The sequence below is a fragment of the Acomys russatus genome, chromosome 5 (assembly GCF_903995435.1).
Source record: "Acomys russatus chromosome 5, mAcoRus1.1, whole genome shotgun sequence".
Lineage (NCBI taxonomy): Eukaryota > Metazoa > Chordata > Mammalia > Rodentia > Muridae > Acomys > Acomys russatus.
This window is the reverse complement of record NC_067141.1, coordinates 47,646,116-47,673,799: the sequence shown is the minus strand read 5'-3', so window position 1 is coordinate 47,673,799 and position 27,684 is coordinate 47,646,116. Positions and strand designations below refer to the sequence as shown.

The 27,684-nt window shown below is 37.1% G+C and overlaps 1 protein-coding gene across 7 annotated transcripts in view; it reads left to right on the top strand.

Moving 5' to 3' along the window:
• Positions 1-27,684, top strand: part of Rfx3 (regulatory factor X3) — a 263,116-nt gene that overhangs the window by 150,785 nt on the left and 84,647 nt on the right. For all 7 annotated transcript variants that reach the window (XR_007830654.1, XM_051146299.1, XM_051146298.1 and 4 more), the window contains 2 exons: positions 2,850-2,947; positions 21,821-22,079. Coding sequence is in view for 6 of the 7 variants with exons in the window: in XM_051146299.1 (XP_051002256.1) it covers positions 2,850-2,947; positions 21,821-22,079 (357 nt within the window). In the remaining variant the exon portion in view is untranslated. The remainder of the gene's footprint in view (positions 1-2,849; positions 2,948-21,820; positions 22,080-27,684) is intronic.

The window sequence follows — 27,684 nt, the reverse complement described above, 5'->3', positions numbered from 1 at the left end:
ATAAATAATAATTCTCTTTATAAATATAAAAATCCTTAATATATAAAAATTGTAAAATATATTAAGCAGATTACAAGATTAAATTAGAGATGAACAATGTATGTAGATTTCAGAACTTTGATGTTAAGAGTAATGACAGAATTTCCAGCTTAAAAATTATCTTACTGTAGAATTATAAAAACTACCAAAATACTATATTAGTGACTGCCGTTTTCTTAAGAAAGCTGGCATGTACTTGCATATATCATGGAAGATCTATAGACATAAATGTATGTAAAATTTACAAGAAAATCTACTCTCTGAAGCAATGTTCAGGATTACTTCAAATAATGTACTTAATAAAAACAAAGAAGTAAACCTTTAATGATTATAAAAAGTAGAGGTATTTAAAGATTTCAGTAATATAGTGTGTATAATATAGAGCTAATGCTAAAATAACAAAATAAGATGTATACGCATTTTAGTAGTAAGATCTCTAGGACATCTTACAGAATAAAATCGTATGCTGTAGAATTTCCCCTCCCATGTTTACATATCCACTGATAGCATGATCTTATCCTTCCAGTTTTGTTCATGCAGTCATTTTTAGGAGACTGTTTGACAGCGGACTTCCTATTATTCATGTTTTTTTGTAGAAATCTGCTAATAAGAAAAAGACAGCAGACTGACTGCCCTAAGCTTACATTTTTATTACTATTTTCTCTAGAAAATGGTCTCTGATGTTTATTAGCGTTCTCAGGGAAACAGATATGTTTTTAGCCTAAAGAATCTGAAAGCTACCCAGCCCTTTAGGCTAAACTTGACATTGCAGAAAGCTTCATTTAAGCCCCCTGACAGCTGCAATAGGAAACACTCAGCTTTTTCAAATGGAATTTCTTCAGCTCTCTAGATGTTCAATTGACTTTTAATCATGTATGTATGGAGAGTGGGATGGGGAGTAGGAGCACATGAGTTCAGGTGCCCTTCCTTCAGACCAGAGGTACTCAGTCTTCTGTAACTGCAGTTATAGGTTGTTGTGGCTGCTCAGAATAGGTGCTGGGTATCAAGTGTGTTGCCAGTAAAATGACATGCCATCTCTCTAGCTCCAAGTTGCTCGCTAGATTTCAACCACCAATTTATATGACATGTAAAAACACAGCGCAAAATTTAGTGATGCTATTCACCCAAACCAAAAATGCCAGAAAGCCTTTGAAGTAAATGACCGATACCTGCCCCTAAGAGGTAACAGGAAAAGTATAAAAAGAGTGAGTAAAGGTTACGGATTAAGGTATGAGGCTTCTGATCGCCCTGTGGAGAACGTGTTAGCATCTTGATTTGAACAGTCAACACTGCAAAGGTCGTTGAATGATAATTTTCAGGTGACGTGATGGAACTTGATAAGTGTGATCTCTTGGGACTGGAGAGAGGGACCAGTTGTTAGAATGCATCCTGCTCTTGTGAGGACCTGGCTTTAGTCCCTATTGTCCTCGTAGGGAGGCTTACAACTCCAGTTCTGGGTCCAAAGTATTATTCTGGTCTCAGTGAACACCTGCACACAGACATGCCTATGCATAATTATTATAAATAAATGTTAGTAATGGTTTTTGTTTGTTTGTTTTCGAGACCGGGTTTCTCTGTGTAATAGCCCTGGCTGTCCTGGAATGCTCTTTTAGACCAGGCTGGCCTCGAACTCACATAGATTCACCTGCCTCTGCTTCCTGAGTTCTGGGATTAAAGGTGTGCACCAGCACACCTGGCTTTTATCTCTTAAAAATAACAAATTGGGGACTGTGAGGTGGCTCAGTGGATAGACGGTCTTGTCACAACATTTATTTATTTACACAACATTTACTCAGCCTGACAACCTGAGTTTGATTCTTAGAACCGCTGAGGTAGAAGGAGAATGACTCCTGAAACTTGATTTTCAGGCTTCATATGCCCCTTGCACATAAATAAATAAATCAATATATGAGAATAAATATGATCCTAGAATTTCTTTTAATAATCCTGGTGGGATGGGGTAAATGGAAAGGGCTGGTGATAGTTATTTCAAAAATGATTGCATGAAATTTGTTAAGGTACTTTTAAATATTTGAGTGTTTAAATTTTTCATTATGGAATTTTTATTGTCATGTTTCCCTTTTTGAGATTCTAATACAATTACAGTATTTCCTCACTTCATCTTTTCCCCTAAGACCCTTTCCATGTAACACTCCCTTGCTGTCTTTCAAATTCATACTTCTTTTTGCGTAATTCAATTTAATTATGTATATATTTGTGTATGCATTCCTAAACATATAAAACACAACCTACATAGTTCATATAATGTTATTTGTATGTATACATTTTCAGGGGTTAAGAGCTCATCAATTTGTTATCCAATACTAAATGTTCACCCCTGAGAAAAATAATATACAAGTAACATTATATGGACTGAGATAGTTGTTTTTAATTAAATAAATTAAAATGGAATAGAATTTCATAAATCATCAAAACCAGTAAGGAACTTTCAGAATGTAAAACATAAAAATGTGTGTACATGAACATTGACAAGAAAATTACAGAAGTATTTCAGTATGCACTGTAGTTGATCTAGACACACAATTTTCTTAACTTGAAAGCTGATGGACCTAAGAGATTTCATCACTAACCATCTCCTGTTGATCAGGATTCTAGAGAAATTTTTCAGATAGATCTAACATGGTCTGCTCTTCTTATGTCTCCCATCTACTGCCGTGTACCCTATATTTGTTATTTGTCACGGGTCTAATGTGCTGTACCCTTTTGATGCCTACCCATTAAAACAGATCAAATGTGGTGTGCCCATTCTGTGTCTCCTACTTACCATGGTCCTCATATTTGTTTTTCAGGTGCAGCAGGTACAGACAGTTCAACAGGTCCAACATGTCTACCCAGCTCAGGTGCAGTATGTGGAAGGAAGTGACACTGTCTATACCAATGGGGCAATGTAAGTTGGATCACATCATTTCCTCATTTTAAGTCAGTTGGCTGATTAATTCCCCCAACTCAGGGAAATACGGTACTTTCTAGCACAGTCCTCTAGTCCTGGGATTATTTGCATGATTTTTAACATTTTTTTTTTACTGCAACAGAGTTATTTATGTTGAACTATTTAGAGCTTTGTCTGTATTTGTTAATAAAAATACCCATATTTTGTTCACACTTAGCCTTCCCAGAATATTTTAAATTGTTGAAATTGTGTGTGCTTTAATAATTTTCCCTAAGTTGAAAAAACTTGTATTTCTTGCTAGTGATGCCCATGTTTTAACATCTGTGATTTATTTCAATTTTTATTATATTTCATTTTTACATATACATTTATATTATTACACATAGATAAAATAAACTACATACAGCAAGAAGAACCATGAAACAAGCGGAAATTTTATAAATGTTACATTCATAGTTATTTGGCTGCTTATATTTGGCAAACTTGATGAAAACATTTTTCCTATCTTGGTGAGTCTAAAATTATGAATGAAAATCAATATCTATAATACCTCATCTCTATCAACTTAAAATATCTATCTAGACCTAAAAACATCTTAGCCCCTAAAGAACTAAGCTTCATTGTAAGACTAAACTATCTGTTCTTCAACCCCTTCAAAGACTTTTTTAAAAAAAGATTTGTTTACTTATTATGTATACAGTGCACACCAGATCACATGATAGATGGTTGTGAGCCACCATGTGGTTGCTGGGAATTGAACTCAGGACCTCTGGAGGAGCAGCCAGCGCTCTTAACCTCTGAGCCATCTCTCCAGCCCTCATCAAAGACTTGAAAAGGAACAACAGCAAATTGTCTCTGTCATTTTTTCATTTTGGAAGCTGCTAACCTGCACTTCCGGTTCACTCAGGTAATTAAGTTTTATTCCTTCTCAAGTCCCTGATAAGGTTGCACATCTGTGATTTTTAAATCTCAAGATGGATATGAGGGTTTTGTTTATCTTTAAATTTGTATAAATTCCTGTGTGAGGAATTTAGTAGACCTCTACACAGTTAAATCCATATAAAAGTGATGGTCTTCTGTGAATATTATTTTCTACCCAAGTCTGCCTCGCCAACTGTCTTGTCTCCTTTTCACCAACAATGTGGCAATTTATAAATTTATTGACTTCTGCAGCCACTTTGAATTGAAAGTCAATGTATTACTATACACAAAGAAACTAAAAATTACTTCAAACTGCCAGCAGTGATTTCAAATTGGGTTTTGTTAGTGAACGGTTTTGAGATGTACCTACATGAATTCGGGATCCCTCCATCCTTGGTTCTAGCACAGCAGTTTCTGTGCTCTTCGTGTCCCTGGAGTGTGTGTGCCTCTGCAGTGTGTTTGTTCCGTGCATCCCTGCAGGATGTGCACCCCTCACACCCTTGCAGCTTGGGTGCATCCCTGCAGGATGTGTACTCCTCACAGCCTTGCAGCTTGGGTGCATCCCTGCAGGATGTGTACCCTTCACACCCTTGCAGCTTGGGTGCATCCCTGCAGGATGTGTACCCCTCACACCCTTGCAGCTTGGGTGCATCCCTGCAGGATGTGCACCCCTCACACCCTTGCAGCTTGGGTGCATCCCTGCAGGATGTGCACCCCTCACACCCTTGCAGCTTGGGTGCATTCCTGCAGGATGTGCACCCCTCACACCCTTGCAGCTTGGGTGCATCCCTGCAGGATGTGTACCCCTCACACCCTTGCAGCTTGGGTGCATCCCTGCAGGATGTGTACTCCTCACAGCCTTGCAGCTTGGTGCATCCCTGCAGTGTGGCTGCTTCTCTTCTGCCTTTGCTTCTTTCCCTGGTTGCTTCTCTTGATCCCAATGATGCCACCCTGTAAGCTCTCCGACAGTTTGGATTTTACCCACTGTGGGAACTGTAACAAGACAAGCATGCATGACAGAGTCCATTTGAAGTCATTCATCATGTTAATATGACTAAAAGCTTAGATTTGTTTTAATTATGTATTAATATTATAACAGTGATCCATGTAAAATAGTCTGAACTTTTTATTATTCTGATATGGAAGTAGAATATTCTCTAATCAACTTCAGTTGTCAGAGGATTTCAGGATACATGTAATGTTCCTGACCTGAGGTCTGGAATATAATAGTGGGAAATGGAAAGAAAGCTCCTCTTTTGTCTCTTTCTTTTTCTTTTTTAAATTATAATAGAAAGCAAGTTTCATTATGGCATTTCAAACATAATTTGTTTCTGTTGAAATTTCCTGTTTTTTGAGACACCTCTCCTTATATTCCTTGTATCTTTTCATATGTGCTAGTCCCCTTGGTGTTTTTATATCACACATGTCTTTCTTTTTCTTTCTGATCCCCTTTCTAGTTTGATGATCTCGCACCCACAATTATATTCTCTCCCACTCCCTCCTGCTTCCCCCCCCCCGTGTGTGTGTGTGTGTGTGTGTGTGTGTGTGTGTGTGTGTGTATGCTCTGCAATCGCTAGGTATGCACAAGGTACATGTATCCAAAATATTTATATGCAGAAAATTTTAATTAAAAAAATAAAGCTAGGATCTACATAGGAGAGAGAACATGTGGTATTTTTCTTTCCAAGTCTAGATTACCTTATTTGATATAATAGTGTCCAGATTCATCCATTTTTTTCTGTAAGTTTTATAACTTACTATTCTTTATGGTTGAATAAAATGTCATAGCTGCATATTTACCACATTTTGATGAAATATATATATAGACTAATTCCATTTTCTTGCTATTGCCAAAAACGTATTAATATTGGTGTGCATGTATCACTGGGTAGGATATAGAGTTCTTTCTTTGAGTGTATGCTGTTTAGTGGAATAGCTGGATAACATTATATTTTTAGATTTTTCTAGAAACGTCGTAGTATTTGCATCAGGTTACCCTGGTACTAGCAGTGAATAAAGGTTCTTTTCCACTCATAACCTTGACCATATTTGATATGGTTTGCTTATTTGATGATATCATGCTGACTGATATGAGATGGAATCTTGAGGTAGGTTTGATTTGCATTTCTCTGGTGGTTAGGGATAGTGAATTTTTTTTTTGCTTATTTTTATTTCTTCTCTTTGGAAATGCCTATTCAGTTCATTAGACTGTGTATTAATTGGTGTCTTTATGCATTTAACTTTTACACTTCTTTATATAGTCTACATGTTAATCCTCTTTCTGAAGTATAGCTGACAGGTACTTTTCCATCAATCTGTAAGCTGTCTAGTCACTCTGCTGATAGTTTCTTGGCTTCCCAAATTTAATTCTATATAGTTGCTTTTTAAAATATCAACTTGTAGGGTTATTACTTGTGTTGCTGGAGTCCTATTCAGATCCCATTTATCAGTTCTTAGGGTTATGATCTGTGCCTTGTTCAAAAATGTTTTGCCTATTACTGTAATTTGAAATAATTGACCTCTGCTGTATTGGTATTTTGATACTGATTTAATGTTGTTGATCTACCTGTAAGCCAATTTTTAATTCAGAATAACAGATATGGATCTAATTGCATTCTCCTACAGGCAAATATCCAATCTTACCCCTATCATTTATTGGCTAGAATATCTGTTTCTCCCTGTATGCTTCTGACAACTTTGTCAAAAGCAGTGGCTATAGCTGTGAGGGTTGTTTTTTTTGTTTTTTGTTTTTTGTTTTTTTTTCTGGGTACTCTGTTGTGCTTGCTAGGTGAGTTTTGTTCCAGGTACTCTGTTGTGTTCACTAGGACTGTTTATCTGGCCTTCCTTCCTTCCTTCCTTTAATTTTTCATTTTTTTTACTGTGCTTTCTTTGTCATTATTGCTCTGTGGTATAGTTTGAAGCCAGTAATTCTGATGTCTCCAATGTGTTATTTTCTGTTTACAATAGTTTTGTTTATTTCTGACCTTTTTTTGTTTCTATATGAATTTCAGGGATTTCCCCCCTACTTCTGTGAAGAATTGCTGGAGTTTTCATAGAGATTACACTAATCTGAATCTTAATTTTGGTAATATAACTCATTTAAAAATAGTAATTACACCTGCCCAGGAGGATGGATGGTCTTTTCACCATCTAGTGTCTTCTTCAGTTTTCTTTTTCAGTGTCTTAAAATTTTGATTGCAGAACTCTTTCACGTTTGTTACGGTTACTGCTGGGTATTTAATATTTTGTTTTTATAAACTATTACAATTGGGATATTCTTCCCAATTACTCAGCAAGTTAATTATTAATATAGAGAAAGTTATTTATTTTTGTATGCTGACTTTAAAGCATATAACTCCGCCAAAATTATTTATCAGATATAAAATTTTTAATGTTGATTTCCTAATTATCTTCAAGATTTTGTTGAAGTCTTTTGTAAGAATTCTCTTTTCATCTATACTTTTATTAATTTAGGACTTATCTCTCTTTTGTTGGTTTAGCTAAAGATTTGCCAATCTCATTAATCTTTCAAAGAACGAGCTTTGTTTCGCTTACTCTGTGCATTGAGGTTTACCATCTATATCACTACTTTTTGCCCTGTCTAATATGCATTTCTTTGCATGTACTGACTTTGGGTTTGGCTTCTTGCTTTTCCAAAACTGTGATGTGTGTCGTTATGTTATTTATCTGGGGCATGCCTGATTGTGTTAGGTCATCAGTTAGAGATAATAAACTGTTATTTCAGGACTTCCTTTGCTGTGTGCCATAGGTTCTGGAGGTTGTATTTTTATTCTAATTAGATTCTAGGAATCTTTACATTTCCTGACTTCTCTTCAGTTGCCTACTGCTCATTCAAAAATTTATTGTTTTAGTCTCAAGTGTTTGTTACTTCTGAGTTTTCTCTTGCTGTTGCTCTCTAGCTTTATCTACTGTTGTCTGATGAGATCCTGGAATGCCTTCATGGTTTCAGGTAGTAAAGGCTTACGTTATAGCCAAAATTTTCGTCATCTTTAGAGAACATTATATAACTACTGACAAGAACATGTGTTCCCTCTCTGTTGATCAAAATAAGTTGTAGTTATTGATTAAATTCTATTGGTCTATGGTATAATTTAGCCCTGAAGTTTCTTTGCTATTCTTTTATTGTAAGACTTAATGAAAAGTCACTAATTGGATATCAGAGTTTCACACTATTACTGTGTGTGCAAACCTATGTGACCTGTTACCTCTTTATTTTTTTGTTTTGCTAAACTGTAGCCCTAAAATCGGATGTGTAGTTATTTACAGATGTTATATTCTTGAAGAATTGTTTTCATTACTAATAGTAATAATGACATCTACATCTCTTCTGACAATTTTTAGTTTAGACTCTACTTTACCAGATAGTAGAATCGTTCTACCAGCTTTTTACAGCTTCCATTCACTTGGTGAGATGATTTGCATCCTTTGGCTTTCAGAATTTGCATGTTTTGCCAGCTAAGTGTGTTTCTTAGAGACACACTTTTTTAATCCAGTTTGTTTAAAATTGGTGAGTTAGGCTATTTGCCATAAGGCTACTATTTTGAGGTCTGTGCTATTTGCAGTGATTTGTTTGTTAGTCGATATCGTGACTGGTTGGGTTAGTTCTGACTTCTTCCTTTCCTGTCAGTGTCAGGCATTTTATTGGTTACTATGTTGGACATGATCAACTCTCTTCTTGCTTTTCTTTGTTAATTTGTTCTTCTCCTGGAATATAGTGTTTTCAGGAATAAGACTGCCTTTTTCTTCCATGTACAGTACTGACATAGTAACTGTCTCCAGTACTACTTTGTTTTTCATATTTTGCCTTTGCTTTTGTTTGTCTTGAAATGGTCTTATTTTTCCATTCTTCATCAGTGTTAAGATAATTCTGTTTGGTTCAGTGAACTCAGTTGAAAGTTATTTATATTTAAAACTTGGAATATGTGTAGATAGATTCATAGATGGAGATAGGTAGGTAAATGACAGATAGATAAATAGATGGATATAAAAATCATTCTGTGTTTTCCTGACTTTTGGGGTTTGTTGCAAGATGTGATATTATTCCAGTGCTTGTGCCTTTGATGTGGTTGGCATTTAATGTGGCATCACTTTCTATTTTGAACATCATAACTGAAGAGTTGTGGAGAGCCTCTTCCCTGGTCCTCACTGTTTACAGTTCAGAATTCCTCTGTATTGTACTGCCTCCCACCTCAGGGTTTGGAAAATGCTCTGCTCTTATTCATTGAGTAAATCATCTGTACCCTTTGAGTTCCTCTCTTCTATCTCATGTATTACTAGATTTGGTCTCTTTAATATAGTCAGACTTTTATAAGTTTTCATCATCTCATTAATATTTTACAATGTGTCTGATTGGATTGTTATATTGACTTTGTCTTCCTCTCTGAAAGTCATTCTTATGCTTAGTCTGGTCATGAAGCATTCTTTTATAATATTGCAGTGTAATTGATTGACCTTTATTTCCACTGTTTTGTTTGGTTCCTCATCAGTGTTTGAATTTTGTGATCAAATTTTTTCCTCCAAGTTCCCAACCATTTAATTCACTGTGCTTACTTTCATGGTTGAGTCCTGAATGGATTCCCATATTTTGTTTATCTGCTTATTTGAGTGGCCTTTATGACCATTGAGCCTTAAAAAAAAAAAAAAAAAAAAAAAAAAAAAAGAGTCTCTGTTCTTTGTCTGAAATTGTAGCTATCTTAGTGTCTTTGTTTTGTGGAGCTGAGACGTGTGTGTGCGATGGTGCGTTATCTCCTTCTTTGTGTGTATTTTCCTGTATCGTGTGCATTTGTTGCCATGGATATGTCTTTTGTCTTACTTTTCCCCTTTTTCTAATATTTTTGTTCCTTTTGGTTTATATGAGTCCTTCAGAAGGATGAAAGCTATAGTTTACACATTTATTTGGTTGTAGTGAGAAATGGCTATGCTTCCTCTAATGCCTTGCTAGCAGTCTTCACATCACTTGCAATAGGAGACACTAGTGTCCCTGATTAGATCCAGAAATAGTAGCTGGGATTTAGAATTGGGAACTCATTGGGGAAAATTAAAGTTTATTGATCTTTTTAAAGGTGAGGCTGTCAATATTGTTATGTAAGGAAATGACAAGGAATTTGGAAAGTAATATAAAGAGGATAGATAATGAATGAGTAGAAATGTATTTGTATTGAGTTGTAAAGGGGCAGAGTATTGCAGATGTGGGATATAGAGAAAATGTTTGTAGTTATAGAAAAGGAAAGGGTAGTCCTTGAAGTCTTTTTTGTTTTTGTTTTTTGAGAAAGACTTAAAAAATTGTTTATTTATTTATTTATTATGTATACAGTGTCTGCTTACATGTATGCCTGCACGCCAGAAGAGAGCACCAGATCTCATTATAGATAGTTCTGAGCCACCATGTGGTTCCCGAGATTGAACTCAGGACCTCTGGAAGAACAAACAGTGGTCTTAACCACTGAGCCATCTCTCCAGCCCCTGAAGTCTTTTTTGTAAGATAGACATTAAAAAACAAAACAAAACTGCAGGTCCGTAATTATAGTAAAAAATGCAAATACTCTGATCTACCCAATGGATAGGACATTCTCCACAGTTATGTGGAGAGTGAGGACTGACTCTGACATGAACTCTGGTGCCCCGTATTTGACCACCTCCCCTTGGTGGGGAGGCCTGATGGCAATCAGAGAAAGAATAAGCAGGCTACTAAGATGAGACTTAATAGCCTATGACCATATAGTGGGGGAGGAGGTTGCCCTTGGTCATAGACCTAGGGGAGGGGAATAGGGTGAAAGCAGGAGGGAGAGAGGAATGGGAGGATACAAGGTATGGGATAACAACTAAATTGTAATCTGAATAAATTAATTAAATAAAAAATTAAAGTAAATAAAATGTAAAATAAAAAAGCAAATAAAAAGTGAGAACTATAGAAAAAATTGAACAATCAAGAATTTTAAAATAAAAATAGCAATAACATAAAATACCAAGTATTATGTATTTAGTTATTATTTTCCTCCTTGTGATGATGTAAATTCTTCTTTTCCCTGTCATTCCTATCAATTTCTATAGGTTGAGAAGGCAGTCTCAGTAATTCGGACAGTGTGCCCATGCAGAGGAGAAGAATCTTGTGAGCTTAGTTTGCTTCCTTTCGGAATCCTCAGGCCAGAATCTGCTCACTCTCACCCTGTCTGCTCCTTGGCAGCAGTAGTCAGTGCTGAGGCAGGGGCAGGACTGTGCTCAGCGGGGAGTTTAGTGCTATATTCAGTGTGAGCTGGACACTTGGTGTGAACATTTTGGCATAGTAGTGCGCCCTTAGTTTCATTCATTCACCAAGACTCAGCCTCTAAGCCAGCATCTTACCCAGCTTTCCCACATGTTCTGTATTTGAATCTAGCCATAATGCTACTGCCTTAAGATCACCTTCTTTACCTTAAAATAAACAAGTTTCCCCTGGCATTCTCCCCGCCCCTCCTTCCTATACTTCCCACCTGCTCCATGCATACCAGCTTTGCTTACTTCCTGGAGGTACCATTATGTCTCTGTAAATTGTTTACATTTTCTAAGACTGAAACAGCATTCCAGCACATTCTTTGTTCTTTCCAGCCCCTCCCCTAGCTCAGCCAGTCTAGAGTGATCCTTCTCTGAGAAAGCTGTTTTCTGACAGGGGCCTTGTCCTCCTCCACAGTCAGCTTACCTTCCATTGTAAAGGGCAGCGGCGCACCTGGTTTTCCCTCCAGTAATGTATGATGAGTGCTCTATAATGTTTCTGACCCTGAGAAGAAATCTCCCTGCAATGTTTCTTGCCACTTTGTTGTTTTATTTGCATTTACATAGATCACTGGCACTTATAAAACTCAATAAAGAGGATATTCAGCTCTCTCCATAATTAATAGTGGAGATGGTATTCACCTGTTTGTTATGTAGGTTCAGGGACTCTCAGGGCTTGATTTTAGAATTTTTATTATAAACTTAAACTACTGTTGGCATTTATACCAAATGAGAAAGATGCCTCTCATTTGGACTTTACTCTCTCAGAGAAAGTAACTATTTTTGTAGATGCTGCTATGAGCAACTTCATGTTAGCTGCCATTGCTATGGGGCTATGGGAGCTGAGAGTGGGCCTTGTCACCCTCCAGGTCTGTGGAATGGAGCTAAGGAGTTAAGGACAGGGCACTTGAGGTAGATGTCACGGTCTTTCCTCATTGGTCCTGGTTTAAGGTAGTACAGGGGGTTCATTTCACGACTTAGGGGGATGCGCCTTTGAACTTGAGCTTCAGATAGTCAGCTTCTCAGAAGTTATGATTCAACCGAGAAATTGTTATAAACATTAATTGTTTTTGCTAAATGCTATGCTCTATTCACATGTTTTTTTCTGTACTAAATTATTTGCATTATCCTCGGCATTTTAAATCATACTTTTAAGGGGCTTTTATTTTGTTTGTTTGTTTATTTTTTTTAATAATTTATTCTTGTTACATCTCAATGTTTTTCCCATCCCTTGTATCCTCCCATTCTTCTCTCCCCCCTCCCATTTTCCCATTATTCCCCTCCGCTATGACTGTTCCTGAGGGGGATTACCTCCTCCTGTATATGCTCATAGGGTATCAAGTCTCTTCTTGGCAACCTGCTGTCCTTCCTCTGAGTGCCACCAGGTCTCAGTTCCACCAGCTCTAAGATTTTGTTTGTTTATTTATATGTGGGTGAGTATGCCATCGTTTTGTGTGGTGATTCTTCCCTGTTCCCCCAAAATAGGAAACCTGCGGGAGTAGAGTTTTTCTTCTACCATGTTGGTTTTGGGGTCTAAGCTTGGGTTATCAAGCATGGTAGCAGAAGCCTGTGCCTGCTCAGCCACCTGTTGGCCCTTTTGGCCTTTCTTGTGTATATTTAACTATCTCATGTAATAAATATGAGTTCAATGAATTTATGCTCTTGGAAAACCTTAGAACAATAACATCTCTAAAGTTGATTATTTAAGACTGTAGGAACTGTTGAGGTATAAAAATGATTCCAATGGAACTGTCTGCTGCCAACATATATTTTCTATGGCTACTAGTTCAGTTGATTAGATCATAACTAATGAGGTCTAGGTCACGAGGTCACTTGCTACAAAGTCCAATTAGCTTTGATCTGGAATGTGTGGGCCTGGATTGCATCTTCAATTCCAAAGAGCATGTCACAATGAACACTCTTGGTCAAGAGAGAAGATGTGCCTTTTAAAACTCCTCATTACTAGCAAATATGCATTTTGAATAGGAATTATGAAATATTCCTTTTATACTCAACAAGGATATATCATTATGTTGCTATAAATTATATTCAGGATTTTGGTGAGTAGATGACTGACTATGAATATATTTTCTTGGACATCAAAATAATTACTGCCATTAGACTATATATAGCTTGTAGATCCAGTGCCTGTCTCAGGATACTTGTTATTCTCTGTTTGTATTCAGTAGGCTTCCATATGTGTTCTAAAAGTGTGATCGCCATTCTTCTGCTGTGTCACACTGAATTAATAGGCAGTTAGTATGTGATCTCTGACTTAGACCTCGGAGTCCCACGTCTGTGTGATAATAACCACATTTTGCTAATGATACTCCAGAGGGGAGGAACTCTAGTCATTATCCTGAATGTTCAAGCACCCCGTACATGACCCTACAACCTGCACAGGCTTAGGAAGTCTGGTTTTCAGAGCCTGGGTTACCAGTGTTCTCATGTCATGTAGATACAATGCACAGGGTCTCACTCAAGAGGTGATGACAGCACTCACAGACGCATGCAATCACTTACGAGAATGTGTAATCATCATAATTTGCTGAAGCTAAAGTGTTTACCTGGTTCTCGCTGTGAATATTGACGATCACTGCTAGCATAGCAGGCTTCACAATGCAGCTTAGTAAGTAGGCGGGTAATTCAGTTCAATAATTGAGCCTACTATACAGTGCTGGGTGTTGGCACAGGAGCATCTTCTTTGCTCAAGGGTAAAGGTAACTCAGGCCTCCCTTCTTCTCCTTATTTTATTCTTGTTCTGTAGGATCCTAAGTTGCATTTCCCAAAGATATTTCCCCAAAATCTAGGTCATGGTTAATCTCCTAGTACAAAATCTTAGAACCTGTAATTTCCACTCATCTATGTTACTGTAGTTAAACTAGCTAAGGAATATCACATATCACAATTGCTTGGTTAGTAAGACACCAGTTCTTTATACAATTACTTTTCTCCTTTGTCCCATCCTCTTTTGAATGGTACCTCCCCCTCACTCGTGCATCATGCTTGTCAGAGTGGAAAGAACGATGTAATCTATACTATGGCAGAATTAAGAAGTCTATTTTATTTTGCTTTTTCTATGTAAGCCATTGACTGAAAATTGTCTATTGTTTAGAGCTAATCTCTTTTAAGATGCAAAGGTTGTCTGTTCTGTTCCTATTTGTCAAGTATATGTAATGACACCTTCTCAACTCTTCTTGTATGAGATTGTACATTTGTCATCAACTAAAGTATGACATTTCTGAAATCATCTTCCACAAAATATGAGTCCCTTAAAAGCATACTATGGTTACACAAATGTGGAAAAACTTTTAACAATCTTTGAGAGGACCCCAAGTTCATAATAGAACTTTTGAGGTTTTAAAAAGCCCCATATTTAGGAAGAAAGTCAGTATTTAGGAAAGAAACTCAGTATTTCCAAAACTTTTACATATTACATTTTGGGAGATGACACTTTTGATATTTTTAATTTATTCAAATCCATAAGCATGTGAATAGAATGGGACTCAATTTTCTAAGCATCATCTCTTGATAATCCTGTGGTTAGTACATTTTCTGAAGGCCTCCACTTACCTCTCTCATCTTCTTCAAATGATTAATAAGAAACCTCTTCAGCTTATTCTTTTCCTCCTTAAGTGACACAGCTAAGTTTCAGACTTTGCAGGTGAAATTATATTTTCTTAACATCTTTAAAACTCTCTTTCCTTAGAAGAAACTATTACATGGAATTTTTGTAACTAAAGGGAGAAGATGGTTTCTTCATTTGTGTTCCTACTGATGCATAGCCTAAAATGTGCAGGAGCTGGTGCAGACATCCTCTTCCCATTGAGAGCTCACCAAGCAGACTGGTTCCATAGGAGCCATTCTTGGAGGGAGGACTGGCCTTCTATGAAAAGCGCTTGGATGTCTCTTTACAATTAAAGGAAGGCTTCTGGTGATACCTGCACTTAAAGAAAGCCTTGCCATCTCTCCAAAAATGAAAGACATTCAAATGTAACTTCTTAGAATGTCAAAGTGGGAAAGACTGAGATCATTTTATTCCTGTCCCTTTTACAGCTCAGCTAGGTAGATTCTCACTTTCGTGCCTCCATCATACAATGCTTTTCAGTGACTTACAGATCCTGACTACTTAGAATTTAGAATTTGGTTTCTTTTCTTTTCTTTTTCATAGTTGTTGTTGAAAGAAAAGGACACTTGTACTTTTAATGGCTAATTATTAAATAATTCATTATTATACCTACGACTCTCCTCATGGTTTTTTATAAAATTGCATCTAATCCTTTAAATCTATATCTATTTTGAAGATATTCAAGGAAAATAAACATATTATTTGAGTAATATTAGAATGTGCAGGAAAGCCTACCTATAGTGAGTTTACGGCATCAGATATCATAGTATTGTCAAATTGCTATATTATTTTATGTGATTTCTGCTATGAAACTTTCCCGTTATTTTATTTTCTTAATTTACTCCTTCTATAACCTTGCTGGATTTTATAGTGGATAGCCTATTGTTGGTGTGAAATTCAAGGCCTTCATGAATGCAAAGAACATAATTTAGAGATAGTGCATATACTGGTGGACTAATACATGAGGCACTAGAAGAAGGAACAGAAATGGCTGAACCTTAGCTCAGTTGCCGTAGTCTTTCCAGTCAATAAGCTAGCAGAGAGGACTCGGGGTCATGCTTCACCACGGCATATGCCAAGGCATCATGGAATGCGGACAGCAGTAGCTAACTGAATTAAGTGGGTGAGAGTCCTGGCATTTATGTAGAACTTCAGAGTCAGCTCAGAAGAAGCTTCTGTCAACAAATATATACATATTCCTGCACCCACGCCCATAACTGGGTGTGTATGAGAATAATAGCAAGGTTTTGCTTTTGCTGTAGAAATAGTATGACAAGTCATTTCCATGACTCACCCTTGGCAGTTTGTATGAAACAAAATGAACACAGGATACCTTTTTAAATGTGCATAAAGTGTCTAGAAATCAGGCTATTTCAGGAATGTTCAGTCAAGAACTTGGTAGGCCAGATATGAGAAATTTCCTTGAACATATTTAAGAGACTTGTGAGGAAAATATATTGAAGCAATAATGAAGGGGAAAATATGAAGGCTACATTGAGTATTTATAGTAGGAAAAACTGACTGTGGTACCTGAATACAGAATACAGAAGAACTATTTGCTTTTCTTTAGGTGTTTTTTAAATGCATTCTTCAAAGCTGATGAAGTGGCACATGCCTATCTGGCAAGTGGGTGGCTGAGGCTGGAGGATCTTGAGTCTAGTCCAGCCTACACTACATTGTGAGACACGGTCTCATAAGCATCCAAAACACACAAACCAAGTAGTAGTAATAGTAGCAACAGCAGCAGCAGTAGTAGTAGTAGTAGTAAATTCTAGATGCTGCTTTAGGAGCTTACTTTGATTTGGGCTCTACTGTTAACAAGGCAGTGGTTGCTTCCTGAAGATTAAAAGCAATGCAAAGGAAGCTATGGCCTACTTCTAGTATCAACCCAGCATTTGAAAGTCTTCATTTTTCATTTAAATACATATTTTTGGTCTAGATCAAACTCAGCCAATTTATGTCCCTCCTTTCCTATTAATGTTTCTTTCTGTATTCATTTAGAAATGGCATGTCTTAATCACTGCGTGTGTGTGAAACAGCTAAACCAATTGTACGCTCCTGTGTATGGCGTTCTCTCTGAGTGTTAGTGTGCTCTGGAGTGCTGCCCCCTTCTCTTGTTGTGTGCTTCTTTTTCTAGCTCATGAAGCATTTCCAGCTAGAAGAAAGTATGAAAATTAGAGTAACTTGCTTTCTACTGCCATATTTTCATACCAACCTGAGGGTTATGTATATTTCATACATTTATTTGCAGTGCATGTATATTATGATCCCATCTTAGTTATTCATAGATATCATTGGTGTGTATAAAATCATACGTTCTTTCCATGTGACATAATGGTTCAAAGCATGGGCTGAGTTCTTGTATTAAATCCTTGGTTCATAATGTTTTTTTTTTTACCATTTTTAATTTTATTTCCTTTTTAGCATATACATTTGTATATTACACATAAATAAAATAAACTACATACAGCAGGAAGAACCACAAAACAATCAGGAATTATAAAACGTTCATAGGGATTTGGCTATTCGTATTTGGCTAACTTAAAATAAACATCTTTCCTATCTGTTGAGTCTAAAATTCTGAATAAGTTTTTAACTTTGGACAAATCCTGTGAAGTGATCGAATTTTATTTATTCAGCTTGTGTGAAGCATAAACTGTAATAGTCAAGGAATGACCATAAAAAGTATGCAGGATGTGTTATTTAGTAAGCAGTCAATAGCCATGAGCTGTCTTTAGCTGTTGTTATACTTGCAATTTGGAATTCATCTCCCTAGGGGACCTACTCACATATCACTCCTGGCTCTTAAAAGAGAAAGAGAGCCATGCCGGGCATATGTCAGCATTCATTGCCCCATAGGGATTTAAGAAACTCATCGGGCTATTCTTTAATCACCAATATCAGTTCGCCTTAATGTATGTATTATTAAGTGAGACCATTTTATATTCAGTTAACACAAATTAACATGAATTTCCTTTTCTTTTAATCTAAATGTGAAGTCAGCATAGCTAGTTTTAGTTTATTAAATACAGAAGACTTCTAATATGGGAAATTATAGCAGTTCTAAGAATTTTACATATATTCTAAATGGCATTTTTCAGTTTGTTTGTTTGTTTGTTTGTTTGTTTGTAATGTTGTTTGCAAACAGATAATGATTGTAGATAGCTTCCTGGTTAGGGGTGCAAACCTGTGTACACTTTCCCTTCTCCTTGCTGGGTCACCATCTGACTTGAACATTTAAGTGCTGCCACAGTCTCTGTGAGTTCATATATGCATCTGTCCTGTTGTGTTTGGGACACTGTTTTCATGGAGTCATCCATCCGCTCTGGCTCTTACAGTTGTTCTGTGTCCTCTTCCACACAGCTGCCTGGGCCCTGAGGGTTGATAAGGACAATCCATTTAGTACTAAGCATGTCAAAGTCTCTCACTCTCTGCCTAGTGGCCAATCTCTGTGTTAGTTCCTATCTACGACAAGAAGAAGCTGATCTATAGATGCAGCAGAATGTTGTCAGGAGTCATGAAAATTATTATCTCACTATAATTCATATCATGAATTACAAGTATTATGATGGATAAAATTTCCTACTGAAAATTTAAAAGTCTTAGAAAGCTGTGCACAATTTCTCATGATTTATTAAAAATGCTTACTGAAATTTATAAATTTGAATCTCATAGCCAATAGAAATGGTGCTTTAGATTATTGCCTATTCATTGTGTTCACTGTGTACTAGTATTACGTTGAGATTGTAGATAGAATTAAAGTACAATTTCATGGGAGTACAGTTATATGGGGAAATTAACAGTAACTGTATTAGAAGCTACATTAGCAGTGCAAACATATTAGAAAAATGCAGAGAATGAAATGTAACGGGTTGTGAGGAGTGGTTGTAGTAAGCAAAGGTGCAGAAAATAAATCAGAGATAAGGAGCTTAAGTGAACTTTTAATGGTGATTAGGACAAAAGATGAGATTTGGGAGAAATAAGAAAGCTCTGCAAACAGCAGAGGGATAAAGTGGTGTTTTCTGGAGGAAAATGGTATTTGCTGGTGTTAAAGAAAACATTTAAGATCGTGGCCATCACCAAGTTCTGAGAGTATGTGCAAACCAACCCTGATGCTCCCTATGAGGTTTTGAGCATTTTTGAAGGCAAGGGAGAATTTTGAAAGCAAGGATCATGGCAAGATTTTTTTAGCAAAATTTTGTTTCCATATTTGTATTTTAGAAAATTTCTCAAAGCTGCAAAATTATAGGAAATTGGAAGAGATCCAGGTTTGATGAAAGAAAACCAATTAGAAGGCAGCTTTAATAAATAGCACCGTGAGCTGGGCACTGTGATGCACACCTATAATCCTAACACTCTGGGAAGCAGAGACAGGTGGATCTCTGTGAGTTCGAGGCCAGCCTGGTCTACAAAGTGAGTTCAGGACAGCCAAGGGTACTCAGAGAAACCCTGTCTTGAAAAGCCAAAAAATAAAAGAAGAACATTGTGAATTAAGGATTATGAGAATAGAAAAGACAATTGTAGAAATTCATGTTTTATTAAAAAGAAAATTCTTAGGTTGCATATCAGTATAAGGGAAGCATTAGCTTTAAGGGCAAAAACTGGAGGTAGAGGTGCTGTTCTGTGCCCTGATGAAGGACAGAGAAAAATAAGGACCTTTGAAGGTGCTCACATGGCACAGATTTCCTTTTTTCCCTCTTTATTAAAAATAGATTCTTTTCTCATTTACTATATCCTGATTACAGTTTCTCTCCCTCTACTTCCCCCAGTTGTTCCCCTCTCCCCTCCCCTCCAGATCCACTCCTTTTCTGTCTCTCATTTAAAAAGAATAGTCTTCTAAAAGGTAACAACCAAACATAACAACATAAAATATAATAAGATAAAGCAAAAAACGTCACATCGAGGCTGGACAAGGCAATGCAACAGAGGGAAAAGAGCCCCCAAAGCAGGCACAAAAATCAGAGACCTACACATTCACACACTCAAGAGTCCACAAAAATACTAAGCCCAAATCTGTAATATATACATAGACGAGCTGGTGCAGACTCATGTCAACCCTGTGCTTACTGCTTCAGTATCTGCGTTCATGTGAGCCTTGCTCAGGTGACACAGAGAGCTTTCTTCTCCCAGTTTCCTCCATCTTATATTCCCCCCACCTCCTCTTCAACAGCATTCCCTGAGCTCTAAGGGAAAGGATTTGATGATCACATCCCATTTAGAGCTGTGTGTTCCAAGGACACCCTACCCCCTCTCTCTCTGTGAGTGTGAGTGTGTGTGAGTGTGTGTGTGTGTGTGTGTGTGTGTGTGTGTGTGTGTAATGTCTGGCTGTGGGTTTCTGCATCTGTTCCCATCTGCTATAGGAGGAAGCTTCTCTGATAATGACTAAATAAGACACTGATCTATGAAGATAACAAAATATCATTAGGAGTTGCTTTATTGATACTTTTGTTTTAGACCAGTAGTGTTAGTTTCACCCCAGGTCTCTGGACAATGTAGTTTCTGGTTCTTGGTTGCCCAAGCAGTGTTGGGTATGGGTTCTGTCTCATGGAATACTCCCTGAGTCAAATAAGGCGCTGATTGGTGGTTCTGTGCCACCATTGCCCAGCACATAATGCAGGCAGGACTGGTTGGAAGAAAGAAGACTCTGTGGCTGGGTTAGTGTTTACATTTCTCTTTTTGTAGCCGACAGAGTATCTTCCCACAGCAAAGCCAGAGCGTAGAGGTCAAGGCTCCATGTGGGCACCAGCACGACATCTCTATGTTCAATGAGTCGTGTGGGTGTTTAGAAATAGCTGTTGGTTATTAGAAATTCAGATGTTAAAATTTTTTAATTAGAACTAGAAAAGAAAGTTCCCTCTGTGATAGCTTAGCGTGAGCACATGTGTGTCAGGTAAGGGCCCATGATCTAAGTAAGAAGAGGAGCAAAAACCACAAAAATGAGGCAGGAGGATGGAGATTAGAAAAGGGACTTGAGGGGTAACAGTGAATGTAAACAGTAGAAATGAGTCGCCACAGAAAATAAGGCCCTAAGTAGTTGATACCGAAAGGACGTGATACCCGCCCACCAGTCAGGCTCAGCCACGTGTGGGGGGAGTTAGAGAATATCAAGAACTGGAACTGCCAGCTTATCGTTTGGATTTTTAAAGATATAAACAGGTGAAGTGTTTGTATGTTTTTATATTTCTGTAGTTTTATAGCTTCACATGAGCTTTTACACATTACAAAATAAAATGAATTCTAAAAGCATCCTATAATATAAGATGTCATCAACTGAAAATGAAAAAATCAGATAAGCTTAGTAAGAACAGACAAAGTAGAAAAGGGCAGCATGAAGTGGTCAGCAGTGTCATTCTGCAGATAGGTCAGAGAGAGACGAGGGCTGACAGGAGCCTTTTAGCCTGGTATTTACATTTGGTCACAAGTGACCTTATTAAAAGCCATTTCATTGAAAGGCTAAGGTCAGGAGCTTGACCAGACTTTTGGGGAAGTGGAAAGTAAGTACATGAAGAGCTGGCACAGTCGTTAACGGATAGGAAAAGTGTGAAGGGGACAGTCACCGAACAGAGAGGTGTAGTGTTTCAGCTCGAGATCCTTTTGGTGTGAAGGAAGGAATCCATAGACACATCATCAGATATGAAGGATAATCACTAGCCATGCAGGGATGTGCAGGGCCCTGAGGGGTTGACTTGTCAGCCAGCTCCCTGGTTGTTGCAGATCTCAGCCTTCCTAATACCAGCACATACATGAAGTTTTAAATGAAAGAATTGGCTTGGTGCATTTCTTGTAGAGAACTGGCTTATTCATGAGTTGGAAAGGGTTTCTATAGAGGGTAAGTACACTACAGAAACAAGTTAAGGTTCTCCTTAAGGAAACACATTTAATTTGCAAGGGAAATCCAACTATTGGTAGGATATTTCATGGAAAAATAAAAAATTTAACAGGTTTCAAAGGCTGTATATTGATGATGTACTTTTAAACACATTTTTATTAAAGAGAACAATCGTGGTATGAGCGAGCTAGTAAATGTCTCCTTTTTTCTTCTTCTTCTAAAGCCGAACAACAACTTATCCTTACACAGAAACACAGATGTACAGCCAAAACACTGGAGGAAATTACTTTGACACTCAAGGAAGTTCTGCACAGGTGACAACCGTGGTGTCCTCCCACAGCATGGTGGGTACTGGTGGTATTCAGATGGGCGTCACAGGAGGGCAGCTCATCAGCAGCTCCGGAGGAACCTATCTGATCGGCAATTCGATGGAGAATTCTGGTCATTCAGTGACACACACAACCCGGGCCTCCCCAGCGACAGTAAGTGTTTGAGTTTTCACTTACATGAGCTTCCCTGGCTTCCATTGTACTGCTTCTCCCTATGGAGAGATACAAACCCCGTAGACTTGAGTGGGGCAAACTGTGTGAAGCAGTTTTCATAGGCTGGCACTTTATAGGATGTAACAGGTAGCATTATGGAGAACTTTGCTGGCATGTATGTCCTAACTCAGTAAGCAGAAAGTCTTTATCAGTAATAGGAAGTTAGATTTAGATAACTTAGTGTTTCTAATGCATGTCTGACATGTTTGGGGCTCATGCCTATAGTCTTAGCACACACAGGTTGAGGCAGAGGGATTGCTGTGAGTTCAAGGCCAGCCTACACTATAGCACCTGTACTGTGTTTTAATGAATACATTTTAAAAGCTGGTTTGCTTTTACAGTAGAAAGCCATGTGTATATTAGTATTTAATTATACAAAATTTTGCGAGTACGTGCTTGTCTTCCTAGCTCATGGGAGGTAGGGGCATAAGGATTGTGTGTTTGAGGCCAGGCTGGGCTATGCAGTGTGATTGTGTGTTTGAGGCCAGGCTGGGCTATGCAGTGTGATTGTGTGTTTGAGGCCAGGCTGGGCTATGCAGTGTGACCCTGTCAGAACGAGATGTGTCACCATGTACATTTACCAGAGTCACAAAGAAAGACTCCAGGAAGCACTGATAACAGGCTTGGGTGGGTGCTGATCACAGCTATGAGCAGGTGACAGAGTGAGGACACAGCTTCATATAGCACTTTCCAAGCATTTAAATGTAAATATGCATGTTGACACAGAAGGATGACATGTCAGTATATTAGTTTGTTGAAACTCTGTCAGAGATGTAGAAAGTTGTGTACCATTTGATATCACCAAGTCCTAACCTCAACTGTGTAAAAGGGGGATGACCCTCTTAGACAAAACAACAATGGGACTGACTTCCTACTTGATTCATAGGACGTAGTGCTGGTTGGGCCAGGGATGTAGCTCAGTGGCATTGTGACAGTGCCTAGTATGCTCAGAGTCCTGAGTTCCACCCCTAGATCTGCGAAGAGGTGGGCTTGTAGTTCTGGTATTTGAATGAACTACATGCACACTTTTCTCATTATGTTTGTTCTTGAAATGAGGGAGTTGTGAATTGGGGAGAAAATGGTAGCAGTAAAAGGTTATATTTTTCACTGTATGGGTTTTCTTCGAGATGCTCTATCTACTTTACATTACTCTATGTGTTTGTTATAATAATACTGTCATCATTATTGCCCTTTTCCTAATCAAATTTTAAAACTTCTACTTTTAATTTAGTATTTTTTTCTAACATCAGAACAGCTGATCTGAGTGGAAAGAGTTTTTTTCTCTTTACATTTTTAACATATTTTCTGCATGTTTAATATGTATTGTCTCTTGTGTTTGATATATTATATTTCTAAATTTTTCAGTCATAAAAATGTTTATATAGATTGCAAAATAAAATTATCACTAATCAGCCACATCCTCTTTAGCCACGTTACTCTGTCAATAAAACAACATGCTGCTATATTAAATAATTTCTTGATTTGCTTCTATCTTTAAAATCATAAGTTACAAAAGAATTGTGAAATATAAATAAAACAGTAAATTTATACTTATCACAAAAAGAAGATGGTCTCAGTAGTTTACAACTTACCTATTGATACATATGGCGAATGCCATTTCCGCTGGTAAGGAAAGTACCTGTTATTTCTCAAGGCCTTGTGTGCTGTCTCGCTCTTGTCTCACCCACTCTCTCATGTTGGGCTGCCATCTTCTGACACCATCCTTTCCTAATAACCTCTTGTAGCCATTCCCGTTTGCCTCCTTGCCAGTTTTAGCAGTCTAAATATCCCCAGTAACAACCTGATTAATGTTTACTTACTCTATAAGCTCTGTTGCCAAATTAACTAAATATTATATTTCAGATCATTTTAAAATATAGCTATAGATATGCAAGATGACATTACTCCTACAGTTTCTACTATACAAACTATTATATTAGCCGAGCAAACCTACAAATAACTGAGATATAGCAACTAGGCATAGTAGAAACTATTTTTAGTGTGTGTGTATGTATGCACTTGAAGTGCCAATTTCAGGGGAGTTATGAGTCTGATGTATCTGAGGTGTGGGTTGTTTTTTTATACATTAATACTTTCTTTTGACAAAGAGTATATGAAAATTGACTATGAAGAGAAAATTTATATCTGTGAACTCTCATTGAAAGCCATATGATAGTTATGACTATCCAAACCTATGTATATGCATCTGCCAGTGCTTACTGTGTTTCCTTAAATTTATTACCAAGCTATATATTTGATTTACATCCCACCTCAATAAGTGTTATTTAGCTCTGAAACTTTCCCTACTAGTCTCCCCTGTCCAAGTGCTGAAAATCAATACACTTCTTCATTGTTTTGAATCTTAGAAATCAGCATGCTGTTAGTAGGTGCTGAGTCACCAGGGGACTTTCTTGCTGCCATATGGCTTGTTTGTTTGTTTTTTCAGTCACCATGGAACGTTAGGAAAGGCATATATTTGAGCAGTGTCTGGCAACTCATTGTTGGTCAAGATTCAAGTGTGTCTTTCTACTCTGAGCCATATGCTCTATGACATTTAAGTTCAGTTTTTCTGGCTGGCCTAGCTGTGCCTACAATGCGTATCATGAGTAATATAACTGACTATAGGAGGTGCTGATGTTTTACCCAAAATGCCTAGTGCAGAAAATACAGTCACTGCTCTACATCTACAAATTTCTCCTTCATCAATTCAACCATCCTAACAGAAAATACTTAGGAAAACATTCTGACCAACATGTACATGCCTTTTGCCATTGTCCCTCAAATGGTGTAGGGTAGCATATTAACTTTTGTAGCATATTTATGTTGTTTTAGGTACTATAAATAGTCTAGAGATGATATAAACAGCCAGACATGTGACAATGCTCAGTGGATAAATATATATCCCAGCAAATGTGATCACCTGCATTCAGTTCTAAGGACACACATGTGGAAAAAGAAAACGGGCTCTCAAAAGTTGCTCTGTTGCCTCCACATGTGGACGTGCATGCTAATGTGCATGCACATGCTCTCTCTTCTCCTCCTCCTCCTCCTCTTCTTTCCTCTCCCTCTTCTTCTTCTTTTAAGAAAGTACACACAGAGTGTTCTGGGAAGTTATAAACAGCTACTACCATCACTACCATATCTTATGTAAGCGACATCTGGTATGTGGTGAACATTCCTGGAAAACAAGGGACACCTGTAGTCAACTGGGCCATTACTGAAGAGCAGAAGAGTAAGTACAGTGCGTCATCAACCCGCTCAAGTCAGCTGATAGTAAACAAGCTAAGACACATTGGAAGACAACTGAACGTGACTTACTTCCTGGCTAGCAGTTCCTACCTTGGTCCTCAGAGTGCCTTCATTGATGATGATGATGTCAGAAGACAGCTGAGCACCATGACTTACTTCCTGGCTAGCAGTTTCCTACCTTGGTCCTCAGAGTGCCTTCATTGACGATGCTCTTGTACAATCCACTTGCATCTATACAAAGATATTTTCATTTAAAGTTATTAGGAATAACAGCGTGTCTTAAGGAAAGTTTAATGTGAAAATAGCTTCTTTTGGCATGCTAATGAAGAAGGCTGATGATTTGACATAAAAACCACTATAGAGAAAAATCAAAGCCATCTCCTGCCACACTGCCTCAACTAGAACATGCCTACTGTTATCACCTTTGCTTCGCTGCAGTCATCTCTGGGTTATTAGCAGAACTTTTCTTTCGAGTATAATTTACTTTAGCTTTATAACTATTATTTTTTATTATTTTTCTTTTTTACATATACATTTATATTATTACACATATATACAATAAACTACATCCAGCAAGAAGAACCATGAAACAATCAGGAATTATATGAATGTTACAATCATAGTGTTTTGGCTATTTGTAGCTGGCAACTTTGAGGGAAACATCTTTCCTATCTTTTAAAATTCTGAATGTAAATCAATATCTTCAATATCTCATCTCTATCAACTTAAAACATCTATCTAGACTTTAAAACATTTTAACCCGTAAACAACTAAGCTTAATTGTAAAACTAAACTATATGGTCTTCAACTCCATCAGAGACTTGAGATGAAATAAAATTAATTACCTAAGTAGACAGGAAGTGCAGGTTAGCAGCTTCCAAAATGAAAAAAATGACAGATACAGTTTGCTGCCTGAACAATCACCCTAACTTTAAACAGGGGGCTGGAGACATGGCTCAATTGTTTAAAGTACTGGCTGCTCTTCTAAAGCACCCTGGTTCCATTCCCAGCAACCACACGGCAGCTCACAACTGTCTGCAACTCCAATATCTGACAACCTCACACAGACATACATACAGGCAAAACACCAATGCATATAAAAAATTTAAAAATGTATTTTTAAATGACAAAAGACTTTATTAAGGTGATTAATAGCTCATATTTGGCTTGTGATAATGGTAACAAATATATTATGATATAAACTATCAGTATTCCTATTTTATAAAAATGCTATCTTTTACTTACTGTATCATGTGGTTAATAGAGCCCATACCTTTATAAATTATATATGTATATGTTGCTACCTATGCATACATATTCTTATATAAAAGATTACATACATAAAAGACGTTTTTTGCTGATACTAAGAATTTTAAGAAAGATTAAGTTTTGTCAAAATTCAGCTAAGTTGCAATGTGAATAAGTGTTTTAGATTTTATTTAGTTGAAATTGGTAATCTGTCGTTGCTATTTTATAGAGCCTAAGGTTCGGGGTTGGCTACTGTCATGAGTCTGGGCTCATCCCACTCCTTCCCTCTGACTGTATCACTAGCTCTTCAATTGTAGAATTGTTAATTTAGAAAATGGAACAACTTTTATTTATAGAACAAAAATATGTGAATGCAGTGATATTTTTGTGCTCATAACAACGTATTATATCTTATACTTTTCTAGACAGTAAATAGCAATAAACTTTTAAGAACCTTGGTCATTCTTTTGTTATGTAATATTTGTATTTTATAATTAGTTATAGTTTTTGTTCTTAACTAGGTAGTATGCATTAGGCATTTTAAGACTTTGATATAAAATTAATTTTAGGCTCTACATGTAATACTATTTATATACACTTAAAAGCTTTTGGGCAAAATTAGATCCTGCCAAAAAACACAAGGAAAATTTGTTGAATGTGATATTACATATCTTTTCCAATTAATGTAAAATATAATATCCATTAACTATTTAGAGGAAACACCAGCAGCTGCCTACTACTATGTGAATAAAATTTAGTTTAATTTATATAATTTAGAGAAATCTAAGGACTCATTTTATAATTATAGGTGCTTTCTGAGCTTTAAGTATACTTGAATTCAGTGTAAGTTTTTCTAAAACAATAAGAATTGTACTTCCTCCAAAAACTTGCCATCTTATTCCCTTGTGGGTATTGTAGCAATGGCAATTTGTTTCATTTCAAATTTTCTGTTAATTTTATATGAATTCAACTGTTCTTAAATTGTACATTAAAAAGGTCAAATAACATGCATGCTATGACTACCTCTAATCTTTGACCTCTTTTTGTC